At 51.2% G+C, this 25,506-nt stretch overlaps 1 protein-coding gene across 2 annotated transcripts; it reads left to right on the top strand.

Moving 5' to 3' along the window:
- Positions 1-3,712: 3,712 nt before the first annotated feature.
- ISG20 (interferon stimulated exonuclease gene 20) lies at positions 3,713-23,793 on the top strand. 2 transcript variants are annotated; one of them, XM_025271064.3, is made up of 4 exons: positions 3,713-3,982; positions 4,278-4,529; positions 19,300-19,500; positions 23,338-23,793. In XM_025271064.3, exons 2-4 carry the CDS (start codon positions 4,302-4,304, stop codon positions 23,449-23,451), a joined length of 543 nt encoding a protein of 180 aa, XP_025126849.3. In that variant the 5' UTR covers positions 3,713-3,982; positions 4,278-4,301; the 3' UTR covers positions 23,452-23,793. The 2 variants fall into 2 exon arrangements, with proteins under 2 accessions (XP_025126849.3, XP_006070115.1); XM_006070053.3 differs by lacking the exon at positions 23,338-23,793 and adding an exon at positions 20,691-20,905 and having other exon boundaries at positions 3,724-3,982.
- Positions 23,794-25,506: the final 1,713 nt, after the last annotated feature.

The raw sequence follows: 25,506 nt of genomic DNA, 5'->3' as shown, positions 1-25,506 counted from the left end.
TAAGTGTAGAGTTAATAGTGTTAAACACCCACTATGCAACATCTCCAGAACTGTTATTATCTTACAAAACTGAGACTCTATGCTCATTAAACAATAACCCCTCAGACCCTTCTCCTTTCAGCTCCTGGCCACTCCCATTCCATTTTGATTTTGTGTCTTTGATTAGGTACCTCATATAAGTGAAATCTGACTCAATGGACGAGTTTGAACAAACTCCAGGAGATAGTGAGGCAGAGGGAAACTTGGTGTGCTGCAGTCCGTGGGGTTGCAAAGAATCGAACATGACTGAAAAATGATAAGTTAAATCCTACAGTATTTGCCTTTTTGTGTCTGGCTTACTTCACTTCACAAAAAGTCCCCAGAGTTCATCTCTGAGGTTGTAGGATGGGTCATCATTTCCTTCCATTTTCAGGCAGAGTAACATTCATTTGGATGTCCATGCCATCATTGTTAATAATGCTACTGTATCTCTCCAGGACTCTGCTTGCGATTCTTCTGGATATACACCCAGAAAAATGGGATTGCTGGCTCCTGCTAGTTCTGCTTTTAATTTTTTTAAGGGATCTTACATTGTTTTACACAGTGACTGCACCATTTTACATTCCCAATGGCTACACAAGTGTCCCGATTTCTCCACATCCTCACCAATATATGTTATTGTGATCTTTTTGGTAATAACCATTTTGACAGGTGTGAGGTGGTTACTCGTGGTTTTGATTTGCACTCCCCTGATTTAATGCTGAACATCTTTTTCACATGTTTATTGGTATATAGTTTATTTTTAATTCATTCTTTTTGTGTTTGTGTATTTAAAAATGTATTCCACTAGTACAGTTAGATGTGTTTTAAGTTGAACCACATGGAATTGCTATATCCGACTGTTTGAGGGGGTTCCATCAGTGGTATGTAATTTTGGAATTCACATACATATTTTAGGGGTTTGTGACAGCTGGATTTCAAAGGGCAGGTTGCCTGTAGGGAGAGGGATGTGACCTACCAATGGGCCAGCTGTGGCAGGGTATGGGTCAGCTAAGGTGGAGAGGTTTGCCAGGAGTGACTCCCTTTCCTGCTGGTGCCTGGGGACTTGGTCTGGTCGATGAGTGACACTAGTTAAACCTGGGAAGCAGCACCACTAGGAACCCTGCAGCCCATCGCCTGGCTGGAGTCAGGCATTCCTCCCCTAGGCTGTTAGCAGTTCTTGTGTCCAACCTCAGCACACGGTTGTTATTCAGTCGCTCAGTCGTGTTCGACTCTTTGCGACCCCATGGACTGCAGCACGCCAGGCTTCCCTGTCCATCATCACTTAGAGGTTGCTCAAATTCATGTCCATTGAATTGGTGATGCTACCCAACCAACTCATCCTCTGCCGCCCGCTTCTCATTTTGCCTTGAGTCTTTCCCAGCATCAGGATCTTTTCCAATGAGTTGTCTCTTGCATCAGATGGCCAAAGTATTGGAGCTTTAGCATCAGTCCCTCCAAAGAATAGTCAGGGTTGATTTCTTTCAGGATTAACTGGTTTGATCTCCTTGCTATCCAAGGGACTCTCAGGAGTCTTCTCCAGCACCACAATTCGAAAGTATCTATTCTTCAGGGCTCAGCCTTCTTTAGGGAGTTACTTTTTCAATGTATGTTCAAGTAGCAAGAATTTTGCATCTTCTAGTAAATCAGGGTAATAATCCTTTATGCATTTGAGGAACAAGAAATCCCCAGACAGTCTGAATTCAAGGAAAAGTTGCTCGTTCAGAATGGGAACCAAAACCTCTAACTCAAATTTGAACCAAGAACAACACACAGCAACAATGCCGTACCCTTCAAACATATTTCAGTATCTGGTTTTCTTTTTGAGGTCTGTTAAATGAAGCTGGATGTCTCTTGGTGAATACATTAAGAACCTGGGGAAATTCCTTTCCAAGCCACAAATCTTTGTGACAATTTGGTGGCAGATTTGACAGCTCAAATCTTGTTCCATCTGGATCTGGGGTAGGAAGTAAGAGGAGGGTGATCAACTCACCCCAGTACCTACAGACAATTTCCTCATTAAAGCTGATTTTATTTTTGCCCCAGTTGTAACTCTCTTATTCAATAGATACTGAGTGCTCCTTACATACTAGACATTGTTTTAAAGGGTCAGAGTTCTAGCCTAGGAGAGCTGTCGACTTAAAAAAATATTCACAACCTAAAAGTTGAGAGTTAACATTTTATTCAGTGGGATTTTTAGGACTTCTACCCACTCCAGTATTCTTGGGCCTCCCTTGTGGCTCAGCTGATAAAGAATCTGTCGGCAATGCAGGTGACCTGAGTTCAATCCCTGGGTTGGGAAGATCCCCTTTAGAAGGGAAAAGCTACCCACTCCAGTATTCTGGTCTAGAGAATTCCATAGACTGTATAGTCCATGGGGTTGCAAAGAGTTGGACACACCTGAGTGACTTTCATTTCAGGCCAGGGAGGCAGCATCTGAAGTGACCCTGGGAGAACTGCTCCAAGGAGGTGAGGGGAGGAGCCAGGTTATACAGAGGTTTTGAAACAAAGTTTTGCAAAAAAAACAAAAGGAAAGTTTTTAACTTTTGTAACAAAAGTTTTGCAAAAGTTTTGGGTAGTCTGAACATCAAAAGATTATTGTTAATTGAAGAAAACCAGATATCCCAAGGGCTTCCCAGGTGGTGCTAGTGGTAAAGAACCTGCCTGCCAATGCAGGTAGCCGTACGAGACGTGGCTTCGATCCCTGGGTTGGGAAGATCCCCTGGAGAAGGGCAGGGCAACCCAGTCCAGTCTTCTTGCCTAGAGAATCCCATGGACAGAGGAGCCTGGCCGGCTGTGGTCCATAGGGATGCAAACAGTGTGCCATAGCTTGCATGCATGCACAGTATCCCAACTTAAGGAATTTAGTGTTTTTCTATGCATGGGAAGGTGCAAGAATCTGGGCTCACTGGAGTCATGCCTTTCATATGCATCTCAGCTGTCCCGGGCCAGTATCCTGTGTTCTTTTCACATCCTTAGCTCCCTTGGGCTCACCATACGGAGAGTGGCTACAGTCTGATGACTGTTGGATTGCAGGTACTCTTTACCTTCCTGAGTGCCCTTAGGGTTCACCAGCTCACACTGGAGGGCTATCCTGCTGATGATGGTGACATCCTTGTCTACGGATATGGCAGGAGATACTCCATTTCTCAGAGCATCAGTTCAGTTCAATTCAGTTGCTCAGTCGTGTCCAAATCTTTACAACCCCATAGACTGCAGCACACCAGGCTTATAGTCCCTAGGTAATACAGCCAGGCTGGTGGGGACTCCCCCCAGCCCTGCTTCTCCTTGTCCTCAAACAGTGTCAGCATAGCCGGAGGCAGAGCCCTTCAAAGGCAGACATGACCGTTTCTGAGACACCCCTAAGCTGGTGGAGTCTCTAGGGCTCCCTCACTGCCTCCTTGCCTCTGCTGGGTCAGCAGTTGGGGCTAGCCCCCCTTATGTCCCAGTGAGTAACCTCAGTGTCCCAAGAGCCAGTTCTCCCTGCCCTTGTGAAAGACCTCACAGAGCGTCAGATTTGGTGGCGGCTCCGGAAGTTGTGGGACTGTCTGCGGGCTCCAGTCTCGGGGATGTTTATTCTCCGAGCAGAGGGTGAGAAACGAGACAGATGTTGCAGTCTACAACATTCACATCAGCTGCGTCACCTGAGGAGGGGCGGGCTTGAAGGATTAGGTGGAGGGGCAGGGGCAAAGAAAGATAGGACACCCAGACACGATGTGTCAGCCTCGTCAGTCCTGAGTCAGCCAGCTTCATCAGTCCTGACTCAAGCTACTGAGCTCCCGACAGGCCGGAAGCCCTAGGAGACGAGGCAGCCCAGCCCACGTGCCTGGCCTCCACCCCTGACTTCACTTGATAACAAACTAGAAACTGAAACAGGGTCAGGATTCCCGGCTTGAAGTCAGAGATGAGTCACTGCTAACAGCAACTGCAGTAGCTGAGAAAGGGGCATCAGAGAGGAAGGCAGGTGAGAGCGGGGGACAGGATGGGGGCTTCCAGACATTTCTCCGGGGTGGTGGGCAGGGGTGGTGGTGGGAGGGGGGCATCTTGGTCCTGAGGCTGCCTGGCAGGACCGGGAGAGGCCGTGGGATCGCCAGGTGAAGAGGCTGGTTGGGGTGGCAAGCAGCCAGCTTCTCTCTGTGCCAGGTGGTGGTTGTGACGAAGGGCAGGGCAGAGGGTGTAGGCTGCCTGGAGGTGGCTGAGGACTCCTGGCACCTCGGCCGGCCTTTCGAATGATGGCTGTCCTGCTGCCCCCCGTCCAGCACACCTGAGGGTCCCGGTGGAACATGGCAAGGAGCATGGACGTAGTGGCCATGGATTGCGAGATGGTGGGGCTGGGGCCCTTCCGGGAGAGTGGCTTGGCTCGCTGCAGCCTTGTGGACTACCACGGCTCCGTGCTGTACGATAAGTTCATCCGGCCCGAGGGTGACATCACTGACTATAGGACCCCGGTCAGCGGAATCACAGCTCGGAACATGGAGGGGGCCACCCCGTTTGCCGTGGCCAGGCTGGAGGTAAGCGAAGGGCCGGATGCCAGCCGGGCCCCGACACATACACGCTCCTCTGGCGCTTCCCCTGGGTGCTGATCTGTGACCCGTAATTCCAGCCAGGTCCGACTCCCCGCCACCCCTGCACCAGGGCATGAGAAACCCACTGGTGTGGCCATCGCATCCCCAAGGATCAGACATCAGACACCCTTAGGCTCGCCTCTGGGAGCAGCCTTCACGGCATCTGGTCCACCTTGCTGGTCTCATGATGGGGACACAGTCCTGCCTAATGTTCCCTGCACACTGATTTGGGGGCTAGATTCCCTATTCTCTCCCCTACACCGGCGGCCTCCGGGAAATGGGGGATGGATGGGTCTTGGAGGCCCTCACTGGCAGGGGGCCCCTCCCTGAGCCCCCGGGAGAGCTCACTCCCAGACCCCCACAGGCCATCCATCCTTCCAGGTGGGTGGGGCGTACCGAAGTCTCCCAGTCCTCTTGCCCTCCAACGTGCGACACCTCCAGTTTACTTTCTGTTTCTCTGAATCACTCAGTGAAAAGGAAACTCAACCCCGCCAGAAGTGGCACCAGGGTTTAGTCATTTCTGGGAAGGTGAGCTCAATTTGGGGAAGTTCACAAAGAACACAAAGGCCCAGGGTTCACTTTAGTCCCATGTACTGCTCATGTGTGTGGCTCCCTGCTCCAGAGACGAGGCCAGAACAATAGCCACTGTTTTCTGAGCACTGGCTACTCACCGGATGCTCCCCGAGTTCCATCTGGGAGCTCATTCATGCCTCACAAAGCAGCCTGCCAGGAGCGTCCTCTGGAGCTATTAGGTCAGGGCCAAGAGGGCCAGGTTTGAATCCTGGCTTTGCCCCTTACCTGCTAAGTGACCTTGTGCAGGTTCCTTGAACTCTCTGTATCCCATTTCCCCGATGGGAATGAGAACAGTAGCAATCTCACAGGATTATTGTGAGGATTGAGAAAGGGCTTGGAAAGAGCGCCTATCGAAGTATTAAAAACCCATTAACTAGGGACTTCCCTGGTGGTCTGGTGGTTAAGACCCTGCACTTCCAGTGTAGGGGGTGCAGGGTCGATCCCTGGTCAAGGAACAAAGATCCCACAGGCTGTGTGGCATGGCCAAAAAAAAAAAAAAAAAAACCCACACAGAGAACAGAATAAACCTGCTACTTGTTACGATTCTTCCCTTGTTCCCATATTACAGATGAGGAAACTGAGTCTCTTGAACTAAATGTTGGTTTGCTAGGGCTGCTGAAACAAAGTACCGCAAAGTGGTTTAGACAAGAGAAATGTCCATTCTCACAGTTCTAGAGGCTAGAAGTCCCCGGTCAAGGTGTCAGAAGGCTCCTGAGGGGGGCAGACCTGACCTGTGTGTCTGTCTTGGCCGCTGACGGTTTGCTGGCCATCTGTCTGTTCATTTATTTTGGGCTGCACTGGGTCTTCGTTGCAGAGCACAGGCTTCTCACTGGCTTGGAGCACAGGCTCCAGGTGCACAGGCTCCAGTAGCTGCAGCATGCTGGCTTGGTAGTTATGGGCTCAATAGCTGTGGCTTAGTTGCTCTGTGCCGTGTGGAATCTTCCCCAACCAGGGATCGAACCCACATCCCCTGCGTTGGCAGGCAGATTCTTATCCTGCTGGCCATCTTTGATGGTCCTTGGTCTGGAGAAATGCCACCCCAATCTCCGTCTTCATGTTCACATGGCATTCTCCTTCCGTGCAGGGCTCTGTACCCAGATTTCCCTTTTATAAGGACACCTGTCATATTTGCTAGGGCAGCAGTCCCCAACCTTTCTGGCATCTGGGACTGGTTTCATGGAAGACAATGTTTCCATGGGGCTGGGGGGATGGTTTCAGGATGATTCAAGCTCAGTAGGGTTTGAGCTCCTCTGAGAATCTAATGCTACCACTGATCCGAGAGGAGGCGGAGCTCAGGTGGTGATGTGAGTGATGGAGAGTGGCTGTAAATACAGGGGAGGCTTCGCTCGCACCTCCTCTCACCTCCTGCTGTGGGGTCTGGTTCCTAACGAGCAATGCACTGGTAGTTGGGCACCCCTGTGTTACGGAACCAACATACTCCATTATGACATCGTAACAATAACATCTGCCGTGACCCCATTGAAATGGTCGGGGCTGGGGTTTCAACAAGTGGATTTGAGGGGGAACATATTCAACCCATATCACTGAGTATCTCTTACAAGTTCAGATAAATAGAATGTAGAAGGCTCAAAACCTCTAGACCTGTGTGTCCAATAGAGCACCACCTATGACTAGTGAGCACCTGGAAAGTGGCTGGTCTGAACTAAGATGTAAATATAAAATATGCACTGGATTACAAAGACCTGAATTTTAAAAAGAACCATAAAATGCCTCAATAATTAACATGGATTATATGTTTGATGATATTTTGGTATATTAGGTTAAATAAAACATATTGAAAGTAATTTAACCTATTTCTTTTAACTTTTAAAATATGGCTGTTGATTTAAAATTACACACGTGGCTCATAGTATGTTTCTTTCTATTGGACACCACTGTTCTAGAGTTGCTAGCAGGATACTACGGAGCCCAGAGGAGGGGCCACAGTACGTCAGGGTGGTTCTAGAAAGGCTGCACGAGGCTGGTACTGTTTGCCAAAGGAGTAGGAGGATTCAGTGCCTGCAACTCAGTGTGCCATAGGGAGCCACTGAAGGTTCTGGAGCAAGAGCATGGCAGGATCAAAACCACTGTCAAGAAAACCTGAACTGGGGTGCTGGGGAGACTGGATGGGAGTGAGGAAGGAGCTGACAGTAGAGAGGAGTCAGAGAGACTGAGGAGCAGTCGCAAGGATCTTAGTCATCGGCAGCATCTAGAGACTGGGCAAGAAGGAAATGTTAGGACAGAGAACAAGAAGGGGAGGGCAACATGAAGAAAAGGTGGGGCTGTTCAGGCGCCGATGGGAGGCCCAGGGACCCTGCATGGAGCTGCCCACACTCAGATCCCCACTGAGCAGTCAGCTGGGCGGCATGGCATCTCTTCTCCTCCTTCCCCGTCCCTCCCCACCCCAAGGTGGAAGAAAGGGCAGAAGAGTCCAGAGCAGGGGAGAGGAGGCCGCAGAGAAATGCAACTCCCTGGACGCCCTCAGGCACCAGCCTGGGAGTCAGGACACCTCGGTCCTCGTCCACACTTGTGCTGAAATGCTTTTGTTTCTCAGCTGGAGATGATGCTAGGCCCTTCCGGTGTGTGACATGGGGTGCTGCCCAGAGTAGGCACTTAATAGCCATTCAAGAGGGCTCCCCAGGTGTTTCCAGTGGTAAAGTATCCGCCCACCAATGTAGGAGACACAACAGACACAGGTTCAATCCCTGAGTTGGGAAGATCCCCTGGAGAAGGAAATGGCTACCCTCTCCAGTATTCTTGCTTGGAAAATCCCAAGGACAGAGGATCCTGGGGGCTATAGTCCATGGGGTCGCAAAGAGTTGGACACAACTGAGCACATACACTCACACACACACACTCACAGCCGTACAAGAAGGGAGGCGGGAATCCAAAGGCAGGGCAGCTCTTGGGAACCACCTTGTGGTTCACATTTCCTGCTCTGTCACTGACGGTTGGCGTGGCATTTGGCAAGTTACTGAAGCTTTCTGAGCCTCTGTTGTCTCATCAGTGAAGGAGGAGCTAATGCGTCCTCCCTGGCCTTGTGAACACTGGGTGTGGTGATGTGGTCTGTAGCTCTAAGCACAGTGCCTGGTTCAGGGTTGACCATCACTCCATGTGCCCCTGGAGAGGGCAGGGCAGAAACTCAAATTTTACATCCAGTCCTCTCTCCAACTTCCCTTGAGAACCGCAGGCTTAGATTCTGGTCCTTGTTTTCTGCACAGGGTAAGCTCCCTGCTCATCTCTCCCACCCAGCTGTCAGAGAAACTTCCCCAGGCCTGGCTCAGATCACAGTCCCCACTCTCATCCCCACCCCCTGGTTCAAATACCTGCAAAGGCTGCCCGTTGCCTAGAGTCCCTCTAACCCAACGTCCATGGTCCCCCAAACCCCACCTACCTACCTTTTCTGGCATCTCTCTCAGCTCAGCCATCACTCCGCAGTGCTTCAGCCCCATCCTGTGCCCCTCCCATTCCCCATTCCTTCCCATGCCGTCCTGGCAGCCTCAGGCCAGGGGTGTCCTGTGTGATGCTCGTCCTCACTCCTCACCCTCCCCACCCCCCACTTTATCCACTCACTCACCCCCCACTCACCCTCCTTGCTCTAGCCCACATACTTGGCATGCAGGATCTCAATTCCCCGACCAGGGATCAAACCTGTGCCCCCTGCAGTAAAAGTACAGAGTCCTAACCCCTGGACCGCCAGGGAAGTCCCAGAGACCGCACACTTTAGAGCTTGCCTACCCACACACATGGGCCTGCCTAGCTCTGCAGCTCCTGCAGGGTATTTTATCTACCCCAGGTTGGAGACTGTGCTTTGAACATAACAGGTGCACTGAGAATATTTGTGGGGCTGGAGTTGAACCAATTTTCATAATAGTACAGGAGTCCTGGGGCTTACCAGGTGGTACTAGTGGTAAAGAACCCGCTTGCCAATGTAGGAGACCTAAGAGACACAGGTTCAGTCCCTGGCGGACTGAAGAGGGAGGAAGATTCCCTGGAGGAGGGCACAGCACCCCACTCCAGTATTCTTGCCTGGTGGGCTGCAGTCCATGGGGTCACAAAGAGTTGGACACAACTGAAGTGACTTAGCATGTACAGGAGTCCTGGCAGCTGTGTGGGCCAGAACTGCCTCTGCCCTCACGTTGGCCTTTGCTGTCAAGATGCAGTAATACGTGCAGGGGGCAGGGAGCAAGCACACTTGGCTGGACGTGGGTCTAGTCAGTCCCAGCTCTGCCTCCTGATTGTCCCCATGTCCTCGGGCTAAACCTGTCTGTGACATACGGGTGATGTGACAAAGTAGCACAGGTGTATCCAGCAAGATGTCCAGGCCCTGTTCTAAGCGCTTTCAACACTCCACTACCTTTACTCCCCACCACAGCCTGGAAGGTAGTCTCATCCATTTTACAGATGAGCACACTAAGGCACAAGGCTGAGCAGACTCTCCAAGGAAGGGGAGGAGCAGAGACTCAAATTCTGTCCCCAGGACTTCCTCTGCGATGTTCCGATCCTGTGATCAGTGTGTGAATCCTGTGAATTCACTTAACTGTGAATGCTAAGAGCCTGGTGGTGTTTTTCAGTCATCAAGTTGTGTTTGACTCTTTGTGACCCCATGGACTGCAGGACACCAGGCTTCCCTGTCCCTCACTATCTCCAGGAGTTTACCCAAGTTCATGTCCACTGAATCGGTAATGGCATCCAACCATCTCATCCTTTGTTGCCCTCTTCTCCTTCTATCTTCAATCTTTCCCAGCATCAGGGTCTTTTCCAATGAGTTGTCTGTTTGCATCAGGTGGCCAAAGTATTGGAGCTTCAGCTTCAGCATCAGTCCTTCCAGTGAGTATTCAGGGTTGATTTCCTTTAGAATTGACGGGTTTGATCTCCTTGCTGTCCAGGGGACTCTCAAGAGTCTTCTCTGTGCCTGGTGTACACACAGCGTCAGTGCAGCATGAGAGTGAAGCTGAGGGATGAGGCAACTGCCATCATTTTCTTTTTTTAAAAAAGATATATATATATATATTTAAAATTTTTATTTATTTATTTATTTTTGACTGTACTGGATATTCACTGTTGCAAGGGTTTTTCTCCAGTTGCAGCGAGCGGGGTTACTCTTTAGTTGCAGTGCACGGGGTGGGCTCTAGGGTGAGACGGCTTCCGTAGTAGCAGCTCCCGGACTCCAGAGCACAGTCTCAATAGATGTGGTGAACGGGCTTAGTTGCTCTGCTGCCTGTGAGATCTTCCCGGATCAGGGATCGAACCTGTCTCCCCTGCACCAGTAGGCAGATTCTTCACCACCGAGTCACCAGAGAAGCCCCCGTCGTTTGTTTTCATGAACGAAGACATCGAGATACACTGACCCCACTCGTCATCCTCAGTATTTTAATCCCAAAGGCCGAGAACCCGAGATGTACGGGGGGACTCGCCAAAGGGCAGAAGTCTATTAGCCATTTATCAGACCCACAAGGCCAGGTGACACCTCTCAGGTGAGTCGAGGTTTCTTGCAGGGCATTTTCCAAAGGCGGCTCACCAACCTGTCTCTTCCTCCCATGGGAATGGCGAGTGGACCAGGCTAGCAGTCAGCCATCGACCAGGTCATAGAAGCCAGGCGGGCTCCGAGGAGCCACTAAGCCTGCTAGCCCACCTGGTACACCCAGGAGCATTGTGGCCACAAGGCACTGAAGCTTTGAGTGGACTTCCCTCACACTGTTCTCTTTTTTATTTTTTGTAATGGTATTATATTGCTTTTATTTACTTATCTTAAATATTTATTTATTTGGCTGTGTTGGGTCATAGTTGCTGCACTCAGGATCTTTGCTGTCACATGTGGTATTTTTTTTGTAGGGGCACACAGGCTCTAGAGCATTCGGGGTCTGTAGTGGAGGTGTCTGGGTTCAGTGGTTGTGGCACATGGGCTTGGGAGCCTCACAGCATGTGGGAGCTTAGTTCCCTGACCAGGGATCGAACCCATGTCCCCTGCATTGGAAGGGAGACTCTTAACTACTGAACCACCAGGGAAGTTCTGACACTGCTTTTATAATGCAAGGTAATTGCCTTGTTATCTTCTGACACCTGTAGGTCTGACTGTCATCTAATGCAGTGGTTCTCAGTGCACTGTGATTCTGCCCCCAAGGGGACATTTTTAGCAACATCTGAAGGCATTTCTGATTGTCGTAAGTTAGGCAGGGAAGGCTGTCACTGATATCCAATGGCTTGAGGCTAGAGATGGTGCTAGACATCCTATAGTGCACAGAACACACACTCACACCAAAGAAGTATCGGGCCCCAAATGTTCGTAGTTCCAAGGTTGAGAACCCTGGTCTACAGAGAGCCCCATAAACCAGGCTTGTCAGCACAGGTGGGAACCTGTGAGGAGACCGAGGTCCAGAGAGGGGCAGTGACTTCCTAAGGACACACAGCAGGCTGGGCTACAGCTCAGTGCTCAGATTCAGAGCTCTCACCTGACAGGTCAATGCTCTTTTTTAAAAAAAATATTTATTTATTTGGCTGCCTTGCCTCTGAGTTGAGACACACGGACTCTTCATTGTGGTGCATGGATCTCTCTGGTTGTGGCTCGCAGGCTTGGTTGCCCCTCAGCACGTGGAATCTTAGCTGCCCAACCAGGGATGGAACCACGTCCCCTGCACTGGAAGGCAGATTCTTAGCCACTGGACCAGCAGGGAGGCCCCTCAACACTCTTTTAATTCATATTTTAATCTAATGATGATGGTCAGTAACTTGTAACTCACTTTAAAAAAACCCCTAAGTTTTCTATTTATTTGTTTTATTTTTGGTTGCACTGCGTCTTCGTTGCTGTGTGTGGGCTTCTCACTGCAGTGGCTTCTCTTATTGTGGAGCGCAGGCTCTAGGCACGTGGGCTCAGTATGTGGCGCATGGGCTTAGATGCTCCGTGGCATGTAGGATCTTCCTGCAGCAAGGATTGAACCTGTGTCCCCTGCATTGGCAGGCAGATTCTTATCTACTGCACCACCAGGGAAAGTCCATAACATACTTTTGTAAATAAATGCTCTTCTAATGTTAACCTGGTATAGTGAGTAGCATCCACCCCAAGACTGGGATTGGAGAATGAGAATGACGCTGTTAGTTCGCACATAGAGAAACTGAACCTTATGAGTCATCATAGTTTAGGCGGGAAACAGAAAGGAAGCCATGGTGGGTTGTGAGCAGCGAGTGGTTTCAGCTGTAGCAGTGACATAGCCCTTGCCTGGGTCAAGGACCCTGTTGGGGTCCTGACACCTGGCATGTCTTTCTGGGGCTCAGCCAGGTGAAGGAGGACAACTTTGTCATCCAGGTTTTCCATGGGTTACGCAGTCTTGTGAGAAGCAGACACAAGCTAGGGGCCAGGACACCTGGAGAGCCTGGCAGGGGACAGGAGGAAAGAGGGGGTCCAGGGCCACTCCTGATGATGACAGGATGACAGTAGGGGACCTCCACAAGGGCAGCATTCTTCAGAGTGCCTTATAATCACCTCTCCTGGCACCCAGGCATGAACGCATGGACAGATGGAAAGATGGATGCATGATGGGAGCAGCAGGCTCTGAGGGGCTGGACAGACATCAGAGCCGGCATTTCCAAACTAGGCAGATGGGAGGAATACCCTGGAACATTTGCTAATGCCCCTTCCTGGTGATGATGCTTCAGCCGGTCTGGAGTAGGGCCCCGCCCTTTGGTCTTTTAACAAGGGCCCCTGGTGATTTTTTGATCAGGCCCATCTGGGAAATACTTGGACTAGAGGGGAAACACAGTGGAAAGAGGATGTGGGCAGATTCCTGCACCTGGGCCTGTCATTCCCCTAATGAGTGACATGGTACACACCACCCGGCAGCCCCTGTCCCTGTGGGTAAGACGCTATGACAATCCCCGCCTTACAGGGCCCATATTCTGGAATCAGAAATCTTTACTGAGGGCTGTCATGGATTCAGCGGTGGAAATTATTCATTAATTTTTTCTGTTATATAATATTTTATTTAGGGTTATTGCATCACTTTTTTTTTTTTTTAAGTTTTTATTTTGCATTGTTCAGTTCAGTCGCTCAGTCGTGTCCATGTCTTTGCGACCCCATGAACTGCAGCACTCCAGGCCTCTCTGTCTATCACCAACTCCCGGAGTTTACCTACCCAAACTCATGTCCATTGAGTCAGTCATGCCATCCATCTCATCCTCTGTTGTCCCCTTCTTCTGCCTTCAGTCTTTTCCAGCATCAGAGTCTTTTCAAATGAGTCAGCTTTTCGCATCAAGTGGCCAAAGTATTGGAGTTTCAGCTTCAACATCAGTCCTACCAATGAACACTCAGGATTGATCTCCTTTAGGATGGACTGGTTGGATCTCCTTGCAGTCCAAGGGACTCTCAAGAGTCTTCTCCAACACCATAATTCAAAAGCATCAATTCTTCTGCATTCAGCTTTCTTTGTAGTCCAGCTCTCACATCCATACATGACTACTAGAAAAACCATAGCCTTGACTAGATGGACCTTTGTTGACAAAGTAATGTCTCTGCTTTTTAATATGCTGTCTAGGGTGGTCATAACTTTCAAGGAGTAAGCATCTTTTAATTTCATGGCTGCAAGTCACCATCTGCAGTGACTTTGGAGCCCCCCAAATTAAAGTCTGCCACTGTTTCCACTGTTTCCCCATCTATTTGCCATGAAGTGATGGGACTGGATGCCATGATCTTAGTTTTCTGAATGTTGAGCTTTAAGCCAACTTTTTCACTCTCCTCTTTCACTTTTATCAAGAGGCTTTTTAGTTCCTCTTCACTTTCTACCATAAGGGTGGTGTCATCTGCATATCTGAGGTTATTGATATTTCTCTCATTAATCTTGATTCCAGCTTGTGCTTCATCCAGCCCAGTGTTTCTCATGATGTACTCTGCATATAAGTTAAATAAGCAGGGTGACAATATACAGCCTTGACGTACTCCTTTTTCTATTTGGAACCAGTCCTTTGTTCCATGTCCAGTTCTAACTGTTGCTTCCTGACCTGCATACAGATTTCTCTAGAGGCAGGTCAGGTGGTCTGATATTCCCATCTATTTCAGAATTTTTCACAGATTTTGTATTGGGGTATAGCCAATTAATGGGGCTTCTCCAGTGGCTCAGTTGGTGAAGAATCTGCCTGTAATACAGGAGACCTGGGTTTGATCCCTGGGTAGGGAAGATCTCCTGGAAGAGGGCATGGCAATGCACTTCAGTACTCTTGCCTGGAGAATCCCATGGACTGAAGTGCCTGGCAGGCTACAGTCCATAGGGTCACAAAGAGTCAGACACGACTGAGCACGCACATAGGCAATTAACAAACAATGTTTTGACAGTTTCAGGTGAACAGTGAAGGGCCTCAGCCATACGTATGTGTATATGTGCACTCAGTCGCTCAGTCATGTCTGGCTCTTTGCGACCTTATAGACCATAGCCCTCCAGGTGCCTCTGTCTATGGAATTTTCCAGGCAAGAATAGTGGCATGGGTTGCCATTTCCTCATCCAGGGGACCTTCCCAACCCAAGGATGGAACATGCATCTCTTGGGTCTCCTTGCAGATTCTTTACCACTGAGCCACCTGGGGCTAGGAAGCCCTAGCCATTCATATATCTATTCTATTCCCCAGACATTATTAATTTCAACTCTGAAATTAATAATGATAATACAATCCCTAGATTCTCAATAGATGGTAATAATAACAACTGTAATGATAGTGACAGGTTCAGGCAGGTCTGGACACGGCATCTCAGCAGTCAACTCACCTGCTGTGTGACCTGGGCAAGCCTCTTACCCTCTCTGATCCTCAGCCCCCCCACTATAAGATGACATTAAGAACACTCTTGCTGTGAGGCCTCATCATGCGGTGATGAGGAAAGTACCTGACCCAGTGCCAGGCAATGAGAACGGATGGATGACTGTCCCTTCCCCCCACCCCCTCCAGTTCTTTCCAGGAACTTGAGCTGCAACCGAGTGTATTGGACACATTTGCCTCATGACACTGATTCAGGGCAGGTCGGCAGCCAGCAGGTCACACAGCCCGGAGGCCCTGCCAGCTGGCACGTCCACACCACCCTGGATTTCCCTCTCTGCCTTGCCTCAAAAAGTCCGTGGAGCTCACCTCTCCAGGCTCTCCCTTTACAAAGAGGGAAACTGAAAGCCAGAGATGGTCCTTGACCTCCCTGAGACCACAGAGCAAGTCCCAGAGTCCTGAAGAGTTGACATCTCTCTGCTGAAGAGTCAGATCTCCTCCTTTTCCTGCTTCTTCATCCTTCTACTTCTTATCCACTTCATCTTATTTTATTTGTCTCATGATGAGTCTCATGGTCTTGAATGTAACCATGCCCGACCCCCCACCCCCCGTGGGGACCCTGGGCTTGGGAAGTGATGAATTTCCCGGGAATCCATCCCATGATGACTTGACCCTCTTAGCCTGGGACCGGCTACTGTGGTTGACTCTGGGATGTCACATCCCCCTCAGGGCTTGTGTGAACTAGAGCCGAGTCATCTCCTAGACAAGAAAACAGGCCCCACTGTTCAGAAACATAAAAGACGTCAGCAAGGAAAGGTATGTGATCCCCAGTTGCCCAGCACGGCCATACCCTCTGGCCCTGGGCCTTGAGCCCTCCCCTGCGTGCTGCCCGAGCCCTTTCCTTCACATGTAGGGTTCTCCCCCAGCCTCTGCTCAGAGGTCATGTGCCCTCATTGCTCAGGGGTCCCCAGACCTCCAGCATCTGCACCACCTGTTAGAAAGGCAGAATCCCACAGTCGAATCCAGATTTTGGTGAGGTTGACTAGCTGATCCCTAAGCCCAAGTGTGACAAGCACTGGTGTCTCTCAGGAGTGTCCCAGCTTCATTCTTGGAGCTTTTTCTCCAGTCCCTAGGTTGGGCAGGAGTCTGTCTGGAGGAAGTGTTAGTTGCTCAGTTGTATCCAACTCTGTGTGATCCCATGGATTGTCTCCTTTATCCAGGGGATTCTCCCAGGCAAGAATACTGGAGCGGGTTGCCATTCCCTTCTCCAGGGGATCTTCCCAACCCAAGGATCAAACCCAGGTCTCCTGCATTGCAGGCAGACTTTTTACCGCCTGAGCCACCATTCCCAACAAAACCTCAGTAATGGAGGGGCTGATGGTAGGATGGACCCACCCTGTCTCCAGTGCTGTGACTGTGGACAGGTCCCCTCACTTTTTAAAAAAATTTCTTATTTGCCTGCATCGTCTTAGTCACAGCATGCAGGATTTTTGTTGCATCATCCAGGATTTATCCTTGCAGTGCATGGTCTCTCTCGTTGACACATGCTGGCTTATTTGCTCCATAGTGTTTGAGATTTTAGCTCCCCAACCAGGGATCGAACCCACTTCCCCTGCATTGCAAGGTGGATTCTTCACTGGACCACCAGGAAGTCACTTCTGGGAGACTCGGCTTCTCTTCTGCAAAGTGGCCACAAGGGGGAGCAAGTCAACGGTCCCACTTGATGTCTGGGGAGGCAGCTAGAAGCAGAAGCAGGACTCGGGAGGGTGTTAGCCACCTAGAGATTCCTTCCTGGGCACAGAGGAAGAGACGAAGGCTGCTGAAGAGCTGTCCAAGGCGGGCCTTGGATGGCTATGAGCTGCTGCCCAGACGGCACCTGGGACAGCTTTCCCCAAGCACCCTCCCAACTCCATCCTCCCCAAGGGCAGCCAAGAGAAGGAAAGGTGACCCCTCTGTGTGGTCAGTGACTGAGGCTGTCCATTTGGCCACCGTGGGAAAGGAGGTGAGAACAGAAGCAAGAGGGGTGGCCTGGGCACACTGGCAGGGCACCGGGCTGGGGCACTCTCCGGGTCGCCCCCTGAAGCTTGCCCGGGGGGCTGACAGAGGCTGGGAGCAGGAGGCTCTTCCATATAACATGGTATGACCAGCAGGCACTGGAGCCATGCCTGCTGGCTTTGAGGACTGGCCCTGCCACGAACTAACTGTGTGACTGTCCCAGTTATCAAATGATGCTTAGCAAGTCACCCCAAAACCAAGTGTTCCAAACAATGTCAATATTTATGTCACCCACGTATCTGCAATCTGGGCAGGGCTCGGACAGGGACAGCTGATTGGCTGAGGCACCTGGCAGGCCTGGGGTTGGAATCACGGGATGTCACCTGTCGTGTGGCTGGGGCTCCTTGGGCACAACTCCGTAACTCAGGGTGGTCTCTGCAGCATGGTGGTTTCAGGGAGACTCAGGGATCCTGGGACACTGGCTCCATCGAGAGGTGAGACATCACACAGCCTGGCTCATATTCAAGGTGAAGGGAACCAGATGGCATATTTTCTTTTCTTTTAAAAATGTGACTTATTTTTGGCTGAGCTGGATCTTCTTCATTCCTGCCTCCCGAGTGGGCTTTCTCTAGTTGTGATGAGCAGGGGCTGCTCTCGAGTTTTGGTGCACAGGCTTCTCATTGTTGTGGCTTCCCTTGTTGCAGAGCACAGGCTCTATGCTCAGGCTTCAGCGGTTGGGGTGCCTGGGCTTAGCTGCTCTGCAGCATGTGGGATCTTCCCAGACCAGGGATCGAACCCATGTCCGCTGCATTGGCAGGCAGATTCTTAATCGCTAGTCTACCAAGGAAGTCCTAGGCTCTGTCTGTTCTGAGAGGAGTGTCAAGGAATCTGCAAATATTTAAAAATCATCAGAATCACCTTGAGTAAATTACTCCACTTCTTGATAGCTCAGTGTTTTTCAACTGCAAAATTCAGTTAAACACGGCCCTCCCTCATAGCTGTACTGGTTTTCTACAGCTGCTATAACAAAACCATAGACTGGGTGGTTTAAAATAATGCAAATTTATCATCTTACAGTTCTGTGGTTCAGAAACCCAACGGGGGTGTCATTCTTCTGAGACTGAAGTGTCCACAGGGCTGTATTCATTTCTGGAGCCTCCGATGTGTGTTAGTTGCTCAGTCACGTCCGACTCTCTGTGACCCCACAGACTGTAGCCCACCAGGCGCCTCTGTCCATGGAATTCTCCTGGCAAGGACACTGGAGTGGGTAGCCATTCTCTTCTCCAGGGGATCTTGCTGACCGAGGGCTCGAACCCGGGTCTCCTGCATTGTGGGTAGATTCTTTACCCTGTGATCCACCAGGGAAACCCCAGAGGAGGCCTGGTGAAGGATTCATTTCCTTGTCTTTCCCAGCTCCTAGCTTCTTGTGTTCCTGACTCTCGGCCCTTTCCTCCACTTCCACAGCCAGAGACAGACCGTCAAGTTCTCAAGTCAGATCTCTCTGACCTTCACATATAAGGACCTTGGGATTGATTATGCTGGGCCCCTCTGAATCATACAAAAACTCTCCCTACCTTTATTTTTGGTTGCTCTGGGTCTTTGTTACTGCATGTGGGCTTTCTCTTAGTACCTGGACTAGGAATCAAACCCGTGTCCCCTGCATTTGGCAGTTGAATTCTTAACCACTGGACTACAAGAGAAGTCTCAGAAACTCCCCCTCTTTTAAGGTCATCTGATTAGCAACCTGAAGTTCATTTGCAGCTTTAATTTCCCTTTGCCATGTAACATGTTTATAGGTCCTGGGGATTAGGAAGTGGGCATCTCTGGGAGGTTATTAGTCCACCTGCCACAGGAGGGTTGTTGAAAGGGTTAAATAACATAATGTATGTGATGAACATCAGTGAGTGCCTGGCTCATGGGACCATTGGCATTGCCATTATTCAAAGTAAACTATTAGTCGCTCAGTTGTGTACCACTCTCTGTGACCCCACGGACTGTAGCCTTCCAGGCTCCTCTGTCCATGGGATTCTCCAGGCAAGAACAGTAGAGTGGGTTGTCATTCTCTTCTCCAGGGGATCCTCCCAACCCAGGGATCGAACCCAGTCTCCTACATTAGCAGGCAGATTCTTTACTGTCTGAACCACCAGGGAAACCCCCAAGGCAACCACCAAAGAAGCTGGGATAGGCCTTCGGGCAGAACTATACCGTTGAAGGTGATGAAGGGCCTGCTCCAGCCTCTTTTTCTCCCTGATAGATATGTCCCAAGCCCAGAGAGGGATGGTGGTTTGCTCATGCTCACACAGCAAGTCCAGGAGGGGCTGCTCCAGGCCCGCCCCCTTGATGGCACAGAGTTGCCCCAGACCCACCTGGAAGGGCCCTGGCTGACGTGTGGGGCCCGTGTCTTCCCGGCCAGATCCTGCAGGTGCTGAAGGGCAAGCTGGTGGTGGGCCACGACCTGAAGCACGACTTCAAGGCGCTGAAGGAGAACATGAGCAACTACGCCATCTACGACACGGCTACCGACCGGCGGCTGTGGCGCGAGGCCGGCCTGCAGTACTGCCGGCGGGTCTCCCTGCGCGTGCTGAGCCAGCGCCTCCTCGGGCGGCGCATCCAGGTGAGGGCCACCCCGTTACCTGGCGGGGGTGGGGGGCTGGCCTTCCCTGCAGGACTCTAAAGTCCCCCAGTGCCTCCACAGCACATATGCAGCCCCAGAGATGCTCTGCTCACCCCAACTCCCCCACGTAGTCCCGAGAGGCTGTGTGCTCTGAGAGGCGCGGGCTTTCCCCAGAAGGAGGGCGGGCACCGCGTCCATCTGAGAGCTGACCCGGGAAGCCTGTAGGGTGAGGCCGAGAGCCAGGGAAGGGAAGGCAGCCCATCAAGGTGATTTAGTTTGTTTTCAGTCAGACCAGTTTCCCTGTGGGTAACTGAGGCTTCACCCTCCAGCCCACCTCGGGAAACAGTGTATAGCTCAGACCTCGGGTGTCCCCAGGGAGCCGCACCGTTTAAACACAGCGCCCATTAGGCCGTGGCTGATACTGCTCTCGGGGCCCTAACTCCGAGCCCCAGGTGGGGGCAGGAATGCTGGGAGCTCACCAGGGCCCAGGGAGGCTGGCTGGACAGTAGGAACTGCGGCCACTTGGGCTCAGCGGATGTTTAAGAAGCACCTGCTTGGGGCCAGGCTGGACCAGAGGCTGAGGACCTGGGTGAGGAAGATCCTGCTGGTCCTTGAGAATCTCTTGGTTGAAGGGAGAGAGGCCCATGACCTATCAACACATCTGAGTGGGGAGGGCAGGCGTCCTGAGCAGGGATGGAGGATGGGGGCAGGCAGGATACCAAGTCTGAGTGGAGGGTGAAGGGTATGTCTTAGTGGAGGAGGCAGGAGAGGGGGGCCTGGGGAGGGGAGAGCCTGAGCCCCAGTCTGAGGAGTGGGGGCAGCTTGTCTGGGGAGCAGGAATGTGCAGGAGGCAGGGGATGGGCATGAGTTTGGGCCCCTCTGCAGGGCTTGTGGCACCAGGGATCCAGGACAGAGTGTCAGCTCCTGGACTCACTGAAGAGCCCTGTTCTCAATGTGCTGAGCAAGGAGCACTCTGGAAACATCTGTGTCCATGTTCCCCGGGCCCTGGGCTCCTGTGAGAACTGCTTGAAGCTAGGCCTGCTCCAGCCACCATCTGAGTCTGTGTATCAGGGACTATGGAGACTCACCCTGACCCACTTCAGCCCTGGACTCAGGCTGTGAGCAGGGAAGGCCCTGGTCCCATGGTGCCTGAATTCAGCCCCCAGCCCCTCTCTGTCCTGTGTCTGCAGGACAGCGTGCTGGGACATAACTCGGTGGAAGACGCCAGGGCAGCCATGGAGCTCTACCGCATCTCCAGGAGAATTCGAGAGCAGTGAGGGCTGCATGCCTGGTGGAGTCCAGCCCCCTCCCCAAGGACTAGAGGCCTTTTGTCTCTTCAGAACAAAAACTTTGTTGCTTTTGTAAAATGCATTTTTAGCAGTAAAATAGCTCTATATTTTCTCTACTCCCTTGGATCCTCTTTTTCTTTCTTCTCTCTGAGCTGGGCATTGGTGGATCCCACCCAGCACTTGAGAGGGCAGCCAACATGAACTGGGATGGTGGCTCAAATGTTCCCATCACTTAAGGGATGTCAATGTCAAGGAGGGTCAGTTTCCTTAACGTCTTGAATCTGCGAGTCTGCAAAGAAGTCCATGTGACAATACAATTAATTACCTCCAACTGCCTTTCTAGCTGCATTTATACCCAGAAGGGGGAACTGTTTCCTGAGGATAACACCCAGGTCCAACGTTGTGCAGTAGAATCATCTGCAGAGTTGTTATTTTAATCCCTGACTGGGTCCCTCTTCAGCTTCACTGAACCAGAATCCCTGGATGTGGGGGGTGGGGGTGGGGTGGGGGGGTAGGCACCTGTTAGTATTTTGACCTCCAGAGGTGTTTCTGATGTGTAAGACATTCAAGTCACATAAGGTACCTTTTCATCACCCTGGTACTTGAGCATCACATGGGGGCTGCTGGGCCCCATCCCAGAGTTTCTGATTCAGCAGGGCTGGGCGGGGTAAACCCAGGAATCTGCATTCCCGACAAGTACCCCCTTGATGTCTTGTGCTGATCCAGGGACCATGCTTTGAGGCGCTTCCCACATCAGGCGACTGTGCTGTGCAGCCAAGGATGAGCCACTGGCCTAAGGGCTGAGTACTACCAGGGGGACTGTGGTCACTGGTCCAGCTTCACCCCCTCCAAGTCCCTTGGCTGCCTGTTCATGCAGAGAGAGGGCACAGCCTTGTTGGATGTGTCCTCAATAGCCCACTGCAGGGATGAGGGGCTCCAGGTGAGGTTAAACCCAAGGGATTCAAATCCAGGCCCATCCGACTCCAAACTCCGGGGCTTTACACTCAGTTCTGTTTTACAATGGCAGCCTCCCGTTTGTGCCACTGGCCTCTGAAAGCCTGGCTAGGGAAGGCGAGGGGGAAGTGGAGTTTGATCTGTCTGGATTCTCCCCTACCTTGGCGCCGGCGTTTTGGAGTCCAGATCTCTGCTGATTGTTAATGAACTTTGGAACCTGTTGGGTGCAGCTGCTTGTCTGGCTATGAATGGCCACCAGGTGGAGCCCTTGAACCATTTTACTGACTTGCAGGTAGAACCAGCCTGAGGGACCCTCTGGCAGGCTATGTGAGGGGCTGGATCTTTAACATGGATGGAGGGCGGCTCCAGAGACCCTCTAGATGCCCTCATCAGCTCCTGAGCTGAGGCTCAGGGCAGCCAGGGCAGTGGTGCTGCCTGGCCTGGAAGGTGACCCCCAGGCTCCGTGACTCCCAGCCCAAGAGTCCTTCCAGGGCTTCAGGCTTCCTGGAAAGAAGAGGAGCCAGGATTCCCAGAGGAAAAGCTTTCCCAAAGGAAATCTCTAACCTGACGTCCTGCTTCCCGGCTCTGGGGCTTGGATGCCCCAGGGGAGGAAAGAGCTGGGTTGGGGGGCTTACCTCCTAGGTGGCCCCGAGGTGAGGGTCAAGACCCCAGAGGACAGCATGTGCTGTGGCCCTGCCCCCACCCCTGGCCCCTGCCTCCTGCACAGCCAGCTCTCAGTGGATGAAGCCCAGTCACGAGGAAGGACAGGCTGATGCTCTAGAGAGACCCCAGCTTCAGTCAGCCCACCTGGCTCCGTGTCTCCCTCTGTGAGATCAGGGTCTCGTCCATCAAAGGGCTGAGAAGGGGACTGAGACCCCATAGACAGGGTGCCCAGCATCGGGCTGGGGGAGGTGGGGACCCATGAACAGCACTGTTACCACGGGTCCTAATAAAGGAAGAGACGCTCCTGAGGGCCCTCTGGACCCCTGACCTGCCTGGGTCCCCACACACCTGTGGTCGTGCTGGCTGGATTTCTCTCTCCTCCTCCTCACTCTCCTGTGAGATCCTTGAAGTCAGGGCTGCTCCACTGTGATCTCATTATCCCCAGAGCTTGCCACAGGCCCTGGTGTCTGCCAGTGAGTGAGGAGATGGATGGAGTGATGGAAGGAAGGAAGGAGGGATGAATCCATGCTTACCCGATGCTGGAATAAGATGTCTCATATCTGACCTCAGCATCCTCCTCCTTGAGCTCCCCCACCTGACAGAGCTCCTCTCCTTCCCTGAGCGAGTGCCCGTCACACAGCCCAGCACAGCACCAGGACCAAGTAACACAGTGGCCGGCATCTATCAGGGCTCTTGAGGCACCAGGCACCATTCTAGGTGCTCCACATGTGTGATCTTGTGTGTAGTAGGGGCTGTTATTCTGCTCACTTTGTGATGAGGAAGTTGAGGTACAGGGAGGTTGAATAACTTGGCCAAGTCATACAGGGATTAAGTGATAGGTCTAAGACTTGAATACTATTAGAAGAAAAGATGCTTGCAAATTTCTAATCATGTAGGGAACTGACAAATAAAATCCCTTCTCCTTCTGCAGCAGCACAAGTCCCATCCCAGGTTTGACTGGCTAGCCAGCCGAAGAGGGAGCCTCTGGCTGCTGCCTCGGGAGACAGGGAGCTCAGGCCAGGCAGAGAGCAAGGGAAGGGCCTGAGGCTTGGGCACTGGGGGCTTCTCCATCAAATGTGTGTGCTGAAGGGCTGGGGAAGGCCCTGGTCACCAAGGCCTTGGCTTGGCTTGGCTTGGAGGCCACAGCACCCCTCACTGCCCCAGATCCCTGGACCCAAGTTGCCTCCCTTCCCTCTGCCTTTGGAGACAGGCCCGTGTGGGCATCTCTCAGCTCCTCCCCTAGTCCGTCCATCAAGGCTGCAGAGAACATGGAGACCATCTGCCAAGCATCCTTCCCCTTCTCCACTTGGTACATTTTTTCAAACTTCCGCTTTGTTTTCTTAAAAATATAATATATTGACATGTTTCAAAATAAAGATATTCTTAAAAAGCCACATACTGAGAAACCTGGTTTTACCTGCGGCTTTATCCACTCTACCTCATCTCCCCTACCCCTCCAGGACCGCTGATCCACTAAACTCTCCAGAGTCCTTCTCAAGCTTCTTAATACAAATCAAGCAAATACAATTGTATTTATTTTTATTTTTTCCTTTTTTATTACATAGAAAATAGCATAATGCACGTAGATTTGTATCTTACTCCTTTTATTTAGCATATCCTGGAAATATTTATGATCATTATTTGAGAGCATCCTTATATTTTTCCAGCTGTATAGTATTCCCTCTCCTGTCTGTACCTTGGCTTATTAACCAGCATCCTAAAGATGAGTACATGGGTTGTTTTCAGTCTTTCCTATCTTATTCTCAAATGAGATCTTGAGTAAGAGATTGATTCAGGCAAGGCTGCTCTGGTTAGAGAAAGTGCTAGGTGAGGTCAACACACCTTGAAACCCCACTGCCTCATCAGAAACCTAGGGCTCCAGAGAACACAGCTTAAAAACCACCACATTAGTCCAATTTTCTCATTTTACAAATGGGAAACTGAGGTTCAGATCGGGTTCAAGACTCATCTGTGGTCGTGACTTGTCCTGTGGCAGAACTGAAACTAGATGCCAGATTTCTTGGGCTCTCCAACTACTCAAGGTTCATCCCTGGGGGACCAGACCAGAGCTGTGGGGCCACTTAACAGGAGGCAGGACCACATATGACTTTGGATCCATCCATGGACATAGAATCCTCCTCCCTCTCATTCTGGGCTTCGGCTTCCTCTTCCGCTGCTTAGGGTCAGCCTATCTGTACAGCAGAAAGGATTTTGCATTCTCTAAAGGAAACACTAGCTCTCCAAACAGGGCAAGACCATTCGGGCTGCTGAGCTGGACTCTGAAGAAGTGGAAAGTCAAGGAATGTGCAGGAACAAGGGGGTCTGGGAGACCTCAGACTGTGGGGGCACCTGGAAGCAGTTCAGGTGTTTCTTTTTTTTTAAGTTAATTTATTTTAATTGGAGGCTAATTACTTTACAATATTGTAGTGGTTTTTGCCATACTTTGACATGAATCAGCCATGAGGGTACATGTGTCCCCCATCCTGAACCCCCCTCCCACCTCCCTCCCCATCCCATCCCTCAGGATTTTTAAAATTCTTTTTATTTATTTACGTATTTTATTTTTGGCTGTGGTGGGTCTTCGTTGCTGTGTGGGCTTTCTCTAGTTGTGCTGAGTGGGGGCTACTCTCTAATTGCAGCGTGCTGGCTTCTTGATGGAGCGGCTTCTCTTGTTGCTGAGCATAGGATCAGTAGTTGTAGGCCAAGGTCTTAGCTGTCCAGAGGCATGTGGAATCTTCCTGGGCCAGGGGTCGAACATGTGACTGCAGGCAGATTCTTAACCACTGGAGCACCAGGAAAGCCTGAAATTTGTGTTTCTGACAAGCATCACTGGAGACTTGGACCACAGGCAAGTTTCGGCGGAAACACGTGACAAGAAACATGTTCACCGCCAAGCATATTTGGCAGAGGTCATGGGGATGGAGGGTTCCTGTCTCCAGGGGATCTTCCTGACCCAGGGATTGAACCTGGATCTCCTGTATCGCAGGCAGATTCTTTACCATCTGAACCACTAGGGAAGTCCAACATGAACCTTAATCCTCTGGCCCATCTGTCTTTATTAGCCTCTTCAGCCTACAGGAAATGGTTCCCTCCTGTTGCT

This window comes from Bubalus bubalis, chromosome 20, assembly GCF_019923935.1.
Source record: "Bubalus bubalis isolate 160015118507 breed Murrah chromosome 20, NDDB_SH_1, whole genome shotgun sequence".
In the NCBI taxonomy this organism is placed as follows: domain Eukaryota; kingdom Metazoa; phylum Chordata; class Mammalia; order Artiodactyla; family Bovidae; genus Bubalus; species Bubalus bubalis.
The sequence above is the reverse complement of the archived record's forward strand: the minus strand, read 5'-3'. Positions and strand labels throughout refer to the sequence as shown.

Coding starts and splice junctions, on each gene's coding strand:
- ISG20 (XM_025271064.3), top strand. CDS start 4,302: ATGGCAAGGAGCATGGACGTAGTGGCCATGGATTGCGAGATGGTGGGG. Junction 4,530..19,299: donor TTGCCGTGGCCAGGCTGGAG/GTAAGCGAAGGG, acceptor CTTCCCGGCCAG/ATCCTGCAGGTGCTGAAGGG. Junction 19,501..23,337: donor TCCTCGGGCGGCGCATCCAG/GTGAGGGCCACC, acceptor CTCCTTCTGCAG/CAGCACAAGTCCCATCCCAG.